The sequence below is a fragment of the Entelurus aequoreus genome, linkage group LG22, assembly GCF_033978785.1.
Source record: "Entelurus aequoreus isolate RoL-2023_Sb linkage group LG22, RoL_Eaeq_v1.1, whole genome shotgun sequence".
NCBI lineage: Eukaryota > Metazoa > Chordata > Actinopteri > Syngnathiformes > Syngnathidae > Entelurus > Entelurus aequoreus.
The window spans coordinates 36,881,029-36,898,528 of record NC_084752.1 but is presented as its reverse complement, the minus strand read 5'-3'; the positions used below and the strand labels follow the sequence as shown (position 1 = coordinate 36,898,528).

The 17,500-nt window shown below is 41.1% G+C and overlaps 3 protein-coding genes across 4 annotated transcripts in view; 1 reads left to right on the top strand and 2 right to left on the bottom strand.

Moving 5' to 3' along the window:
• Positions 1-4,588, bottom strand: part of pgap4 (post-GPI attachment to proteins GalNAc transferase 4) — a 17,944-nt gene extending 13,356 nt beyond the window's left edge. The window contains exon 1 of the mRNA XM_062033098.1: positions 4,459-4,588. The gene's annotated coding sequence lies outside the window, so the exon portion shown is untranslated. The remainder of the gene's footprint in view (positions 1-4,458) is intronic.
• On the top strand, positions 4,177-10,332 carry gemin6 (gem (nuclear organelle) associated protein 6). 2 transcript variants are annotated; one of them, XM_062033100.1, is made up of 3 exons: positions 4,177-4,265; positions 4,336-4,568; positions 9,950-10,332. In XM_062033100.1, the coding sequence occupies exons 2-3, from the start codon at positions 4,438-4,440 to the stop codon at positions 10,314-10,316; spliced, it is 498 nt and encodes a 165-aa protein (XP_061889084.1). In that variant the 5' UTR covers positions 4,177-4,265; positions 4,336-4,437; the 3' UTR covers positions 10,317-10,332. The 2 variants fall into 2 exon arrangements, with proteins under 2 accessions (XP_061889084.1, XP_061889083.1); XM_062033099.1 differs by lacking the exon at positions 4,177-4,265 and having other exon boundaries at positions 4,319-4,568.
• A 19-nt stretch (positions 10,333-10,351) lies between these two features.
• The window catches only part of LOC133639625 (son of sevenless homolog 1-like), a 51,728-nt gene continuing 44,579 nt past the window's right edge, over positions 10,352-17,500 (bottom strand). Inside the window, 11 exon segments of the mRNA XM_062033095.1 lie at positions 10,352-10,982; positions 11,060-11,181; positions 11,386-11,430; positions 11,549-11,822; positions 11,889-12,005; positions 12,069-12,241; positions 12,312-12,429; positions 12,499-12,661; positions 12,732-12,851; positions 12,909-13,131; positions 13,348-13,451. Coding sequence (XP_061889079.1) covers positions 10,560-10,982; positions 11,060-11,181; positions 11,386-11,430; positions 11,549-11,822; positions 11,889-12,005; positions 12,069-12,241; positions 12,312-12,429; positions 12,499-12,661; positions 12,732-12,851; positions 12,909-13,131; positions 13,348-13,451 — 1,882 coding nt within the window. The 3' untranslated portion in view covers positions 10,352-10,559.

Genomic DNA, 17,500 nt, shown 5'->3' with positions numbered 1-17,500 from the left:
ACCACACATATGCTGGCCCCACATCACCCTGGAAAAAGGAGCTGCACCCCGACCAGATACAACTGGTGAGCAGGTTTCAAATTGAGTAACATTTTGACATTGGAGCCATATTCCAGAAAACACAGAGTGAGATGTTCTACCTCTTGTGCGAAACACAAATGCATAAAATGACTTAACACATTCAAATGAACAGTGAACGTGAATGGAAGACCTGACGGATAAAATTTACGGGTGTGTAGTGGATTGTCCGAAGCTTAAACAGGCAACAAAAGTAGTTTAGTACAACAAATTTATTTACTCATTATCAGAAGTGCAGGTTGAATTAAGTTGGCCGTGCAGACAGACCACATGTTACTCTGGAGTAAACAAGACACACACAAGCCAAAATCACTGTCCAGTTCCGGTGTTCTGTCATTTTTTATATGTCTCTTGTGCGTCATTGTTTGTTATCTAAATGCGTCAATGTCTTGTTGTTTTCCCTATCTGTTCCATAACAACTTGAATCCTTTAGACAGTCAACACATTCTGTAGACAGGTTGGCACGACTTAATATTCACTTTTGTCCCACAACTGGTCCATTCAATGGCACAAAATACAAGAGAATTGAAAATGAGCGGACATTCTTAAAAGACAAGAAATGTAGGTCAAAAGGTCAGAAATTCTACGACAGGTGCGCATCATCAGTAGTGTTCCTCTGGGTCATTGGATGTTTCGGCCTTTAACACTATACACCCTCTCCAGAGGCGGCCAGCTACAGGATGATCAGACCTTAGCTTGCGACCCAAGCCCAATTAGCCATAAAAGCCACCTCGTTGGCAGACCTATCAGGGAACTATGCATGGCAGGGGCGTCCGGTTCCCTGAGTCAGATTTGTCTGACCGCATACCTCCTGCTGCACTAGTTGGGGGCCCAATTGGGGTCATTCCTCTTCAGCCAGAGCCACCGGCTGCTCTTTTCGGCTGCTTCAGATGCGGCTTTGATGGCTGTACGCAGGCACTGACCCCTGACTCCCAAGTCCCTCAGCAGTTCTGCGGTAGAGGTTCCCACAAAGCCTCTGCACCCAACCTCCACAGGGCGGACTTCAGTATTCCAGCCGCGATTTTGAGCTTCCGCGGCCAGCTCGGAATACCGCAAATATTTCCTCTCATATGCCTCCTCCATGGATTCCTCCCAGGGTACAGTGAGCTCAACAATGAAGGCCTTTTTGTGGGAAGCGGACCAGGGGCCGTACTTATCAAGCTTCTTAGAATGACTCCTAAGAAGTCTGCTAAGAGTTGACTTAAGAGTAAATAAATTCTTCGCTGAAAGCTGCACTTAAAAGTTAGTTATCAAGCGTCTTACTCACACTTTCATCGAAGTGTAGGAGTGAATCTTAAGTGTCACACTCAGAGCTGAATTACGACATTACTATGTGCCGTAAACGCAATTTTAGGTGACGTCATTTCTGAGTCCATAGAAATGACCAATCACGGAAGGGAATCCCTTGTCTAAGAATAAAGAAATATCTTGGAAATATTTAAGTGGACAATGGGAGTGTATATTTTGACAATAAACTACAAAATAATACAAAACAAACTAGTCCCTGCCGGCACTCACGCTACCGCTCCCTCTCTTCTCTTCTCTCGCCCACACACTCACTGACGTCACTCACCTCACGGCCACACACATACGCTACTCTCATAACATTTTCTTTCCAATTCATTAATTAGGCAACTAATTTGAAACTGGTGTGGGTGGCTCTATATATACTAGCCCACTGCAGACACATGCAGAAATCAACAAGGAATCGAAAAGTATTAAATCTGTGACAAAAATAATATCCGCTCTGTCTAAACGATACCGTTTGATCAGCTGCTCGTCATCAAAAAACAAAAAACATTGTTCCGTTCCCTGAACGTTGGCGCACGTCTCTCTCGCCTCAGTGCCATCCCCTGCTGGCAACTCCTAACCACTTAAGACACCTCTGAAGGTCTCTTAAATATCGTGGAGAGTAGGAGTGATTCTTAGACTTAAGAACGTTGATAAAAAGCTTTTATTCTTAAGTTTGAGAGTAGGACTAAATTTCGCAAATTCTCAGGACTTAAGTGTAAAATGGCACTCTAAGAAGCTTGATAAGTACGGCCCTTGGTCTTCACTTGTTTAAATAAATTCATTATTTGTTTTACTTTGCTTCTTATAACTTTCAGAAAGACAATTTTAGAGAAAAAATACAACCTTAAAAATTATTTTAGGATTTTTAAACACATATACCTTTTTACCTTTTAAATTCCTTCCTCTTCTTTCCTGACAATTTAAATCAATGTTCAAGTAAAAAAAAAAAAAGTTTGTGTAAAGAATAATAAATACATTTTAATTTAATTCTTCATTTTAGCTTCTGTTTTTCCGACGAAGAATATTTGTGAAATATTTCTTCAAACTTATTATGATTAAAATTCAAAAAAATTATTCTGGCAAATCTAGAAAATCTGTAGAATCAAATTAAAATCTTATTTCAAAGTCTTTTGAATTTCTTTAAAAAATTTTGTTCTGGAAAATCTAGAAGAAATAATGATTTGTCTTTGTTAGAAATATAGCTTGGTCCAATTTGTTATATATTCTAACAAAGTGTAGATTGGATTTTAACCTATTTAAAACAAAATTACTAATGATGTTCCATAAATTCTTTTTTTAAAGTTTTTCTCTTCTTTTTTTCGTTTGAATTTTGAATTTTAAAGAGTCGAAATTGAAGATGAACTATGTTTCAAAATTTAATTGTCATTTTTTTCGTGTTTTCTCCTCTTTTAAACCGTTCAATTGAGTTTAAATATCATTAATTATTAATAATAACAGAGTTAAAGGTAAATTGAGCAAATTGGCTATTCCTGGCAACTTATTTAAGTGTGTATCAAACTGGTAGCCCTTGGCATTAATCAGTACCCAAGAAGTAGCTCTTGGTTTCAAAAAGGTTGGTGACTCCTGCTTTAGGGTATCCAGAAACTCAGTCCAGGCCATCGACTGCGTCATCAAAGAATAACTGAATACAGTACTGGTATGCCATGATACAAAAGTGAATAAATTGTATCATACCTATGTTGCTCCATAAAAAAAAAAGATTGGAGAAATATGTAAGCTGGGGGAAAAAATAACTGGTTCAAAAATAAAAATCTAATAACCTTTATTGGTTTGTACCTTGACGTGGTTTAAGAGCTTTTCACTATAACATGTCTACTTCTGAGGTGACCACCACTTGTGATTATAATTGACGCTTTGTCCTTTATCGGTGTTCCCCATTCTTTGGGTGCAGCTCGCGCAATGTTTGGAACAAAACATTTGTAAACAATAAAAAATCATTTTACATTGCAGTTTTTTGCCTCATTTTAAAGTCTTGAAGAAAGACCTAAGGTTTTTCTTTACTTTTATGTTCTTATTCTAAATATTGTCGTTTGTCTGACCACGGGTCATCTGACTTCACTGAGGTACATATGTGCACATAAATGACATTTTAATTTAGTTCACTTACACAGAGAACTAAAAAAAACTAAATTTAACGAATACATTTAGTTTTAATAAAGTTTGATAATGTTGAAATGTGCAGTCAGGAATATCCTCAAGTTAATTTGTCCGATTAATACAGACGTTTTGTTAACGCTATATTATAAAAAAAAACCCAGCGACGGGCAGTCAAAGCCGAAGTGCTATCGATCGCTGTCAATGACGTAAGAGGAAATGACCCCGGAAGTAAATGGGGGATAGGAAGGTTTTTGTAATGGGAAGAAATTTGGCGTGACAGCCTTCTAGCCAATGGCTTTGACTGCAGGGGCGGGACTTCCGGGACAAGGATGGGGGAAGTGACGTCAGAGTTCGTTGTACTAAAACGGAAGCCAACGTGGGATTGTGCCACTTGCAATGTTACAATACAAGATGTTATTTAGGTGTAATGACCCACATGCACCGCAAGATGGAAGCAGAAACACTTTTCTGAAAAGTCCTGTTGAAATGCAAACAATGATGTTGGTGAAATATATATTTAAAAATCACTACATAAAGGTCTGTTAGACTAACAGTCGGTACATTATATATGAATACATACATCATAATTATAGTCTGTTGACTTATTAGCATGGCGCGTCTGATGATGCCGGAAGTGACGTCAAGAGGACAAAGCCGAGTGTTTGGGATAATGATCATTGATTGGATGGAGCAAGCACGTGACCCTTGCGTACTACTACTTTCCTTAGTTCAACAAAACACTTCTGTGTAGTTTTCCAAAGTCAACTTTTGAAAAGGTTTGCCTCTCGGAACCATTAAACGTGTTCGTGTTCCCAGCCGGACTTTCCAAAGTCAACTTTTGAAAAGGTTTGCCTCTCGGAACCATTAAACGTGTTCGTGTTCCCAGCCGGACCGTTAGCGGCTCGTGCAGCGCGTGTAGTAACTGCTGCAGCGTGTCTTCGTACCGTCATGCAGTGCGACTGGTCTCACCTAGGTCCGCTGCGGTGGACGCGTTACGTCAACAAAGAAGTGAAGGTGACGGCGGGAAAAGACGAGGTGTTTGGCGGCTGGCTGCTGACTGTAGACCCCGTGACTGCCAGGTAAACATGCAGTGACGTCACACTTACACCGCGCTAGGGAAGTACACAAACAAGCAATGCTACTGAACACACATCACATCATCTGTCTAAGATCTACATGTCACCATCTATGTCTAATATCTACATGACAGGATCTATATGTCTAATATCTACATGACAGGATCTATATGTCTAAGATCTATACGTCTAAGATCTACATGTCACCATCTATATGTCTAATATCTACATGTCACCATCTATATGTCTAATATCTACATGTCACCATCTATATGTCTAAGATCTACATGTCACCATCTATATGTCTAATATCTACATGTCACCATCTATATGTCTAATATCTACATGTCACCATCTATGTCTAATATCTACATGACAGGATCTATATGTCTAAGATCTATATGTCTAATATCTACATATGTCTAAGATCTACATGTCACCATCTATATGTCTAATATCTACATGTCACCATCTATATGTCTAAGATCTACATGTCACCATCTATATGTCTAAGATCTACATGTCACCATCTATATGTCTAAGATCTACATGTCAACATCTATATGTCTAATATCTACATGTCACCATCTATATGTCTAAGATCTACATGTCACCATCTATATGTCTAATATCTACATGTCACCATCTATATGTCTAATATCTACATGTCACCATCTATATGTCTAAGATCTACATGTCTAAGATCTATATGATACGATCTATGTTTAAGATCTAAACCAGTGTTTTTCAACCACTGTGCCGCGGCACACTAGTGTACCGTGAGATATTGTTTGGTGTGCCGTGGGAAATGATGTAATTTCAGCTAACTGGGTTAAAAATATTCTTTGCAAACCAGTAATTCTAGTCTGTGCTGTCTAGAGCTTGGCAGAGTAACCGTGTAATACTCTTCCAGATCAGTAGTGTGTAAAACTCTTCCAGATCAGTAGTGTGTAATACTCTTCCAGATCAGTAGTGTGTAAAACTCTTCCAGATCAGTAGTGTGTAATACTCTTCCAGATCAGTAGTGTGTAATACTCTTCCAGATCAGTAGTGTGTAATACTCTTCCAGATCAGTAGTGTGTAAAACTCTTCCAGATCAGTAGTGTGTAATACTCTTCCAGATCAGTAGTGTGTAATACTCTTCCAGATCAGTAGTGTGTAAAACTCTTCCAGATCAGTAGTGTGTAATACTCTTCCAGATCAGTAGTGTGTAATACTCTTCCAGACCAGTAGTGTGTAATACTCTTCCAGATCAGTAGTGCGTAATACTCTTCCAGATCAGTAGTGCGTAATACTCTTCCAGATCAGTAGTGCGTAATACTCTTCCAGATCAGTAGTGCGTAAAACTCTTCCAGATCAGTAGTGCGTAATACTCTTCCAGATCAGTAGTGCGTAATACTCTTCCAGATCAGTAGTGCGTAATACTCTTCCAGATCAGTAGTGCGTAATACTCTTCCTGATCAGTAGTGTGTAATACTCTTCCAGATCAGTAGTGCGTAATACTCTTCCAGATCAGTAGTGCGTAATACTCTTCCAGATCAGTAGTGCGTAATACTCTTCCTGATCAGTAGTGCGTAATACTCTTCCAGATCAGTAGTGCGTAATACTCTTCCAGATCAGTAGTGCGTAAAACTCTTCCAGATCAGTAGTGCGTAAAACTCTTCCAGATCAGTAGTGCGTAATACTCTTCCAGATCAGTAGTGCGTAATACTCTTTCTGATCAGTAGTGTGTAATACTCTTTCTGATCAGTAGTGTGTAATACTCTTCCAGATCAGTAGTGTGTAATACTCTTCCAGATCAGTAGTGTGTAATACTCTTCCAGATCAGTAGTGCGTAATACTCTTCCAGATCAGTAGTGCGTAATACTCTTCCAGATCAGTAGTGCGTAATACTCTTCCAGATCAGTAGTGCGTAATACTCTTCCAGATCAGTAGTGCGTAATACTCTTCCAGATCAGTAGTGCGTAATACTCTTCCAGATCAGTAGTGCGTAATACTCTTCCAGATCAGTAGTGTGTAATACTCTTCCAGATCAGTAGTGCGTAATACTCTTCCAGATCAGTAGTGCGTAATACTCTTCCAGATCAGTAGTGCGTAAAACTCTTCCAGATCAGTAGTGCGTAAAACTCTTCCAGATCAGTAGTGCGTAAAACTCTTCCAGATCAGTAGTGCGTAATACTCTTCCAGATCAGTAGTGCGTAATACTCTTCCTGATCAGTAGTGCGTAATACTCTTCCTGATCAGTAGTGTGTAATACTCTTCCAGATCAGTAGTGCGTAATACTCTTCCAGATCAGTAGTGCGTAATACTCTTCCTGATCAGTAGTGTGTAATACTCTTCCAGATCAGTAGTGCGTAATACTCTTCCTGATCAGTAGTGCGTAATACTCTTCCAGATCAGTAGTGTGTAATACTCTTCCTGATCAGTAGTGTGTAATACTCTTCCAGATCAGTAGTGTGTAATACTCTTCCAGATCAGTAGTGTGTAATACTCTTCCAGATCAGTAGTGTGTAATACTCTTCCAGATCAGTAGTGTGTAATACTCTTCCAGATCAGTAGTGTGTAATACTCTTCCAGATCAGTAGTGTGTAATACTCTTCCAGATCAGTAGGTGGCAGCAGGTAGCTAATTGCTTTGTAGCCGTCAATATGCAGATGACAGCGGGAGGCAGGGTGAAGGTCAAAAGTTATCTAATGCTTAAGCTAAAAATAAACAAAAGGCATTGAAGCTTAGGGAAGGCTGTGCAAAACAGAACTAAAGCTGAACTGGCTGCAAAGTAAACCAAAACAGAATGCTGGACAACAGCAAAAACTTACACAGCGCATGGAGCAGACGGCGTCCACAAAGTACATCCGTACATGACATGACAATCAACAAAATAGGAGCGCAAGACAAGAAGTAAAACACTACACACAGGAAAACAGCCAACAAGTCTAAATAAGTCAGGGTGTGATGTGACAGTACAGCTACTTTGAGACAAGAGCTATAGTGATGCATGACTGGTTATGCTTTAAGGTCATATCTAACCACTTTTTACTGTCAGTATCAGCTGCTGAGTTTCATTGTTTTATGTTTTCTGCTGGTGGTGGTGGTGGTGGTGGTGGTGGTGGTGGTGTGTCTCCGGGTTTGTTCAATGAAATAATGTGCCTCGGCTCAGAAAAGGTTGAAAAACACTGATCTACATGACACTATCTATACATTTAAAATCTACATGACACTATCTATACATTTAAGATCTACATGACACTATCTATACATTTAAAATCTACATGACACTATCTATACATTTAAGATCTACATGACACTATCTATACATTTAAAATCTACATGACACTATCTATACATTTAAGATCTACATGACACTATCTATACATTTAAAATCTACATGACACTATCTATACATTTAAGATCTACATGACACTATCTATACATTTAAGATCTACATGACACTATCTATACATTTAAGATCTACATGACACTATCTATACATTTAAGATCTACATGACACTATCTATACATTTAAAATCTACATGACACTATCTATACATTTAAGATCTACATGACACAATCTATACATTTAAGATCTACATGACACTATCTATACATTTAAGATCTACATGACACTATCTATACATTTAAGATCTACATGACACTATCTATACATTTAAGCTCTACGTGACACAATCTATACATTTAAGATCTACATGACACTATCTATACATTTAAGATCTACATGATACAATCTATACATTTAAGATCTACATGACAATCTATACATTTAAGATCTACATGACACAATCTATACATTTAAGATCTACATGACAATCTATACATTTAAGATCTACATGACAATCTATACATTTAAGATCTACATGACACAATCTATACATTTAAGATCTACATGACACTATCTATACATTTAAGATCTACATGACACTATACATTTAAAATCTACATGACACTATCTATACATTTAAGATCTACATGACAATCTATACATTTAAGATCTACATGACACAATCTATACATTTAAGATCTACATGACAATCTATACATTTAAGATCTACATGACAATCTATACATTTAAGATCTACATGACACAATCTATACATTTAAGATCTACATGACACTATCTATACATTTAAGATCTACATGACACTATACATTTAAAATCTACATGACACTATCTATACATTTAAGATCTACATGACATAATCTATACATTTAAGATCTACACAACACGATCTATATGTTTAAGATCTACATGACACTATCTATACATTTAAGATTTACACGACATAATTTATACATATAAGATCTACATGACACTATCTATACATTTAAGATCTACATGACACTATCTATACATTTAAGATCTACATGACACTATACATTTAAAATCTACATGACACTATCTATACATTTAAGATCTACACAACATGATCTATATGTTTAAGATCTACATGACACTATCTATACATTTAAGATCTACACAACATGATCTATATGTTTAAGATTTACATGACAGGATCTATATGATTAAGATCTACACAACAAGATCTATATGTTTAAGATCTACATGACAGGATCTATACGTCTAAGATCTACATGACATGATCTATATGTCTCAGATCTACATGACAGGATCTATATGTCTCAGATCTACATGACAGGATATATATGTTTAAAATCTAAACATGATCTATATGATTAAGATCTACACAACATGATCTATATGTTTAAGATCTACATGACAGGATCTATGTTTAAAATCTACACAACATGATCTATATGATTAAGATCTACACAACATGATCTATATGTTTAAGATCTACATGACAGGACCTATATGTTTAAGATCTACATGACAGGATCTATGTTTAAAATCTACACAACATGATCTATATGATTAAGATCTACACAACATGATCTATATGTTTAAGATCTACATGACAGGATCTATATGTTTAAGATCTACATGACAGGATCTATATGTCTCAGATCTACATGACAGGATCTATGTTTAAAATCTAAACATGATCTATATGATTAAGATCTACACAACATGATCTATATGTCTAAGATCTACATGACAGGATCTATATGTTTAAGAGCTAAATGACAGGATCTATATGTTTAAGATCTATATGCTGAGATCTACATGACAGGATCTATATGATTAAGATCTACATGAAATGATCTATATGTTTAAAATCTACATGACAATATCTATATGTTTAAGATCTACATGGTAGGATTTACATGTTTAAGATATACATGTTTAAGATCTATATGTTTAAGATCTACATGTTTAAGATCTACATGATGATATTCTTTGGGAGGCGTCCAGTCACCCCTGACCTTTGACCTGTGTGACCTCCCAGCTTGGTCCTGGTGCAGCTGCGCTCGGTGGGCGGGGCCAGCGTGCAGGTGGTGATGGGCCAGGCGGTGCAGCAGGTGGAGGTCCTCCAGGAAGCAGACCCAGGCACCACCCAGCGGCTGCACTCGCTCTTCCCGCCTCCCGGGCCGGGCGCCATGGAGCCCCAGGAGCGTGTGCGGCGGCGCTGCAGGGTGCGGCGCTGGTTGGAGAAGAACCGCATCCCTGTGGAGGAGGAGGGGGAGGAGCTTAAGGTTGCGGGGGCGCTGACCATCGCCGCTCCGTACGGACACGACGACTGCAGCGGCGCCAACGAGATCATCCTGGACCGCATCCAAAAACTGCTGCAGCAGCTGGACACTTCCTGTTCTTGACAAAATAAAAGTACTCTGCAAGCATGTGACCCGTCTTTCAATGGCAACACAACCTTTAATTGTGAAAGTCTCTAGTGAAATAGTCCTGCTTGAAGCGACCAATCAGAGGGCGGCTTGGTTCAAGGCACCTTTATTCCCTTCTGCTGCTTCCTGTACCTCCAGGCTTCAAAATAAGAGCACGTAGTCCGCGTCGGAAGGCCCGACCCGAGCGGCTGTAGTGTTAGCTTGTCAAGCCCCGCCCCCTCACAACGCAGGGGGGCTGTCCAGCAGGGGGGCGTGGCTCAGAGACTCCCTCTTATAGGTCTTGGGGGGAAGCTTGGGGACGCCGTGGCGAGGGGGCACAGGGGGCCCATCCAGAGGGAGGGGCGGAGAGGGGAGGGGCATCTTCGTGGAGGCGGGGGAGGGGCTGACGGAAGGCGGCGGTGAAGAGCACGCTGCGGGGGCGGAGGTGGAAGGGAAGAAGGCCTGAGGCGGCAGCTCGCCGCGGGGGCGGCCCTGTGGGGGAGGGAGGAGGTGCAGGGGCGAGTTGAGGGGTTCCCGGGGGGGCAGCAAGGGGGGGCTGTCGGGCGGCGACGAGGACGACAGGGACGAGTACCGAGGGGGGAGGAGCTTACAGGTGGGCTGACGAGGCGGCACGGCGGGGGGGCTGTCCAACTGCGACATCATCTGGGGAGGACACACAAGACAAGGTGGACTGAGCACACCTGATTGCACCTCAGCGGAACCAAAGGAACCACCACCACCTTGGACGGCGACGACTCGGCCGGAGCGGACTCTGGTCGTCTTCGCGGGGGCACCGGCGGAGGGACGGGAACGTCCTCGGGAATGCGGCTGAAACTCACCATGGACGAGACCGAGGACGACCCTGTAGGACAGAAGAGGGTTAGAGGAGGCGGGACCGGGTCAAAGAACGCGGGGAGAACCGCTATGGACCCCAACAGGAAGCGCCATGAAACAAAGCAGCATCAGCACCAGCCGGGTCCAACCTGAACACACACACAGCCCTCCCTGCCTGTTGCCATGGAGATGGGGGTTACTATGGAAACCAGGAGGAGGCGGGTATACTAACGTGGGCCGTGAGGCAGTGAGACCGGGCCAAAGATGGCGTCGCAAGCTGCAGGGTGAAGAGAGAAGAGCGTGAGGAAGAGGATAGAGGAGAAGCTGAGATTCCCCTCTGGAGACGTCAAACGGGAAGTGGAGTAACCAAGCATGTGTCAGTGGGCGGGGCTTACTGGAGTGGAAGGGGCTGCTGGGCCCCTGCGGCGAGTCGAACACGCTGCCCACGTCGGTGGAGCTCGAGGCTGCCGAGGCAGGGGGCGGAGTCAGTGGCGTGCAGGGGGAGTTGGGGGCGGAGACAGCGCCGCCGTCCACCTCGCTGTCGGGGATGCGGCTGTAGCTGATCTTCCTGGGCTCGTTCTGCAGCGGCGTCGGGTGGCGCATGGTGCCGGGCCTCGCCGAGGTGGGCCGGATGCCCGGCGACTTGAGAGGGCACGTGTACCTCTTGGCCTGTGGGGGGCGCCAGATCAGCAGCTGCGAGCCATTGAGAGCGTGGCCAAAACAGGAAGTACTCACAAAGCGCGGCAGCGAGCGGGCGTTGCGAGGCTCGATGAGCAAGGAGTTGTTGAAGAGGCGGTCGGCAAAGTCCTTCTCGCACATGTCCTCCATGGGGTTGAGGTTCTCGAAGAACTTCTGCGCCACACAAGCAGCTGGTGAGTGGCAGAGCAAACAGGAAGTGAGTTGAGCAGGACTCACCCTGACGTCGCTCTCCACTCTGAGGCAGTAGGGCTGGTTCTGGTACTGCTGGATCTCTCCTGTGATCTCAGCCACTTTCCTTCTCTTGCTGAAGTTGATCAGCTCCTTGCCGTGTCTGTGCAGGAAGTCGGGGTTTCCTTCCTCCGTCTTCAGGATGTTGGTCAGGTAGATGCCTGCCCCCCCCCCACACACACACCTGTTAGCCCACCTCTGATCCCCCACAGGTAGGGCGTCACGTCGTACCAAAGAAGGGGACACACGGAGGGTTGATGGAGCGCAGTTTGGCCAAGTACTTCTTGTAGTGGTCTTCACTCAGCTCGTGAGCCTCCTCCAGAATTTTCCTCTGCCGACTCGGAATTTGCTGGAAAAGGAAAAAAAGGGAATGGAACCAAGTGTGTATTTGGATTACCGGAGGATGCCGCCGTGGGACCTCGAAAGTGTGGTCCAGCCGGTAGACGGGGGAGGAGTTCATGGCGCTGACCACCTCCAGGACGCCGTTGAAGTTGTTGAGTTCCTGGAAGACCTGAAGGATCTCGATGATGCGAGACACGACCGCCACACGTTCCTCCAGGTTCTCCGTCTCCACGATGCACCTGTGCACACGCCGAGAGGAGGTGGGAAGGGGCGGGGCGGGTGGAGGCGAGGAGCAGGCGGCGGTCTCACTTTTCAAACCACAAGGTGAGGTTGGTGGTGTGTCGGATCATCCTCAGCAGGTTGGGAGAGTGGATCTCCTTGTCCTCTTTGGTCCACACGCTGCCCACCAGCTCCGACGGCTGCACCGACCTGAGGGACACACGTCAGCGGTCTCGCTGCGCCCGGCCGGAAAGGGGGCGGTCTTACCTGTAGAAATCAGACTCCAGCAGGGTGAGCTGCCGGGCGATCTCGATGGGGTGAAGGGTCATGAGGTCGAACTGGTCCACGTTTCCTGGCTTGCAGATGTGCCACTCGATGGGAGGAGGAGAGTTCTGGAAGGTGATGCTGTGACTTGGACCGCTCACCTGCACCTGCTTCTTCCTCTGGATGATCTTGGTGATGGACTCCACCCACTTCCTCATCGCCTTGCCTGAAACACACACACACACACACACACACACACACACACACACACACACACACACACACACACACACACACACACACACACACACACACACACACACACACACACACACACACACACACACACACACACACACACACACACACACACACACACACACACACAGGTGAGCACACACACACACACAGGTGAGCACACAGGTAAGACCGAGGCGCAGACCTCTAACAGAAGCAATAAAGTCTTCCAGTCGTCGAAGCAGGTGAGCATCTCTCTCAAAGTCGTAGAAGTGATGTTCCACCCAGTGACGACACACGTTGAGGACTCTGCAGGACACATCAAGGAATGTTTATGTTGACCAGGTTTATGTTCACCAAGTTTATGTTCATCAACATTATGCTCACAAAGTTTATGTTCATCATGTTTATGTTGACCAGGTTTATGTTCATCATGTTTATGTTCACCAAGTATATGTTCATCATGTTTATGTTCACCAAGTATATGTTCAACATGTTTGTGTTCACCAAGTTTATGTTCATCAAGATTATGTTCACTAAGTTTATGTTCACCAAGTATATGTTCATCATGTTCATGTTCACCAAGTATATGTTCATCATGTTTATGTTCACCAAGTATATGTTCAACATGTTTATGTTCACCAAGTATATGTTCATCATGTTTAGGTTCACCAAGTTTATGTTTATCAAGATTATGTTCACTAAGTTTATGTTCACCAAGTATATGTTCACCAAGTTTATGTTCATCAAGATTATGCTCACTAAGTCTATGTTCACCAAGTATATGTTCATCATGTTTATGTTCACCAAGTATATGTTCAACATGTTTGTGTTCACCAAGTATATGTTCAACATGTTTATGTTCACCAAGTATATGTTCACCAAGTATATGTTCAACATGTTTATGTTCACCAAGTATATGTTCATCATGTTTAGGTTCACCAAGTTTATGTTTATCAAGATTATGTTCACTAAGTTTATGTTCACCAAGTATATGTTCATCATGTTTATGTTCATGTTTATGTTCACCAAGTTTATGTTCATCAAGATTATGCTCACTAAGTCTATGTTCACCAAGTATATGTTCATCATGTTTATGTTCACCAAGTATATGTTCAACATGTTTGTGTTCACCAAGTATATGTTCAACATGTTTATGTTCACCAAGTATATGTTCACCAAGTATATGTTCAACATGTTTATGTTCACCAAGTATATGTTCATCATGTTTAGGTTCACCAAGTTTATGTTTATCAAGATTATGTTCACTAAGTTTATGTTCACCAAGTATATGTTCATCATGTTTATGTTCATGTTTATGTTCACCAAGTTTATGTTCATCAAGATTATGCTCACTAAGTCTATGTTCACCAAGTATATGTTCATCATGTTTATGTTCACCAAGTATATGTTCAACATGTTTGTGTTCACCAAGTATATGTTAAACATGTTTATGTTCACCAAGTATATGTTCACCAAGTATATGTTCAACATGTTTATGTTCACCAAGTATATGTTCATCATGTTTAGGTTCACCAAGTATATGTTAAACATGTTTATGTTCACCAAGTTTATGTTCATCAATATTATGTTCACTAAGTTTATGTTCACCAAGTATATGTTCATCATGTTTATGTTTATCAAGATTATGCTCACTAAGTTTACCGTAAGTTCACCAAGTACATGTTCATCATGTTTATGTTTACCAAGTATATGTTCATCATGTTTATGTTCACCAAGTATATGTTCATCATGTTTATGTTCATCAAGTATATGTTCACCATGTTTATGTTCACCAAGTATATGTTCATCAAGTATATGTTCATCATGTTTATGTTCATCAAGATTATGCTCACTAAGTTTACCGTAATTTCACCAAGTATATGTTCATCATGTTTATGTTCACCAAGTATATGTTCATCATGTTTATGTTCACCAAGTATATGTTCAACATGTTTATGTTCACCAAGTATATGTTCATCAAGATTTTGTTCACTAAGTTTATGTTCATCATGTTTATGTTGACCAAGTTTATGTTCATCATGTTTATGTTGACCAAGTTTATGTTCACCATGTTTATGTTGACCAGGTTTATGTTCATCATGTTTATGTTCACCAAGTATATGTTCATCAAGATTTTGTTCACTAAGTTTATGTTCACCAGGTTTACGTTCACCAAGTTTACACAAGCGTGTGTGTGTGTGTGTGTGCTATTTGAAGTATCTATTTCATCCCAAGTGTATGAGTTTAGAGTTTGATGATGCTTTGTGCTTAACATGATGTATTGTCACGTGGACATTCATAAAAGTGACAACATGATGTATTGTCATGTGGACATTCATAAAAGTGACAACATGATGTATTGTCACCTGGACATTCATAAAAGTGACAACATGATGTATTGTCACCTGGACATTCATAAAAGTGACAACATGATGTATTGTCACGTGGACATTCATAAAAGTGACAACATGATGTATTGTCACGTGGACATTCATAAAAGTGACAACATGATGTATTGTCACGTGGACATTCATAAAAGTGACAACATGATGTATTGTCACGTGGACATTCATAAAAGTGACAACATGATGTATTGTCACCTGGACATTCATAAAAGTGACAACATGATGTATTGTCACCTGGACATTCATAAAAGTGACAACATGATGTATTGTCACGTGGACATTCATAAAAGTGACAACATGATGTATTGTCACGTGGACATTCATAAAAGTGACAACATGATGTATTGTCACCTGGACATTCATAAAAGTGACAACATGATGTATTGTCACGTGGACATTCATAAAAGTGACAACATGATGTATTGTCACGTGGACATTCATAAAAGTGACAACATGATGTATTGTCACCTGGACATTCATAAAAGTGACAACATGATGTATTGTCACGTGGACATTCATAAAAGTGACAACATGATGTATTGTCACCTGGACATTCATAAAAGTGACAACATGATGTATTGTCACCTGGACATTCATAAAAGTGACAACATGATGTATTGTCACCTGGACATTCATAAAAGTGACAACATGATGTATTGTCACCTGGACATTCATAAAAGTGACAACATGATGTATTGTCACCTGGACATTCATAAAAGTGACAACATGATGTATTGTCACCTGGACATTCATAAAAGTGACAACATGATGTATTGTCACGTGGACATTCATAAAAGTGACAACATGATGTATTGTCACCTGGACATTCATAAAAGTGACAACATGATGTATTGTCACCTGGACATTCATAAAAGTGACAACATGATGTATTGTCACCTGGACATTCATAAAAGTGACAACATGATGTATTGTCACCTGGACATTCATAAAAGTGACAACATGATGTATTGTCACCTGGACATTCATAAAAGTGACAACATGATGTATTGTCACGTGGACATTCATAAAAGTGACAACATGATGTATTGTCACGTGGACATTCATAAAAGTGACAACATGATGTATTGTCACGTGGACATTCATAAAAGTGACAACATGATGTATTGTCACCTGGACATTCATAAAAGTGACAACATGATGTATTGTCACCTGGACATTCATAAAAGTGACAACATGATGTATTGTCACCTGGACATTCATAAAAGTGACAACATGATGTATTGTCACCTGGACATTCATAAAAGTGACAACATGATGTATTGTCACCTGGACATTCATAAAAGTGACAACATGATGTATTGTCACCTGGACATTCATAAAAGTGACAACATGATGTATTGTCACGTGGACATTCATAAAAGTGACAACATGATGTATTGTCACCTGGACATTCATAAAAGTGACAACATGATGTATTGTCACCTGGACATTCATAAAAGTGACAACATGATGTATTGTCACCTGGACATTCATAAAAGTGACAACATGATGTATTGTCACCTGGACATTCATAAAAGTGACAACATGATGTATTGTCACGTGGACATTCATAAAAGTGACAACATGATGTATTGTCACGTGGACATTCATAAAAGTGACAACATGATGTATTGTCACGTGGACATTCATAAAAGTGACAACATGATGTATTGTCACGTGGACATTCATAAAAGTGACAACATGATGTATTGTCACGTGGACATTCATAAAAGTGACAACATGATGTATTGTCACGTGGACATTCATAAAAGTGACAACATGATGTATTGTCACGTGGACATTCATAAAAGTGACAACATGATGTATTGTCACGTGGACATTCATAAAAGTGACAACATGATGTATTGTCACGTGGACATTCATAAAAGTGACAACATGATGTATTGTCACGTGGACATTCATAAAAGTGACAACATGATGTATTGTCAC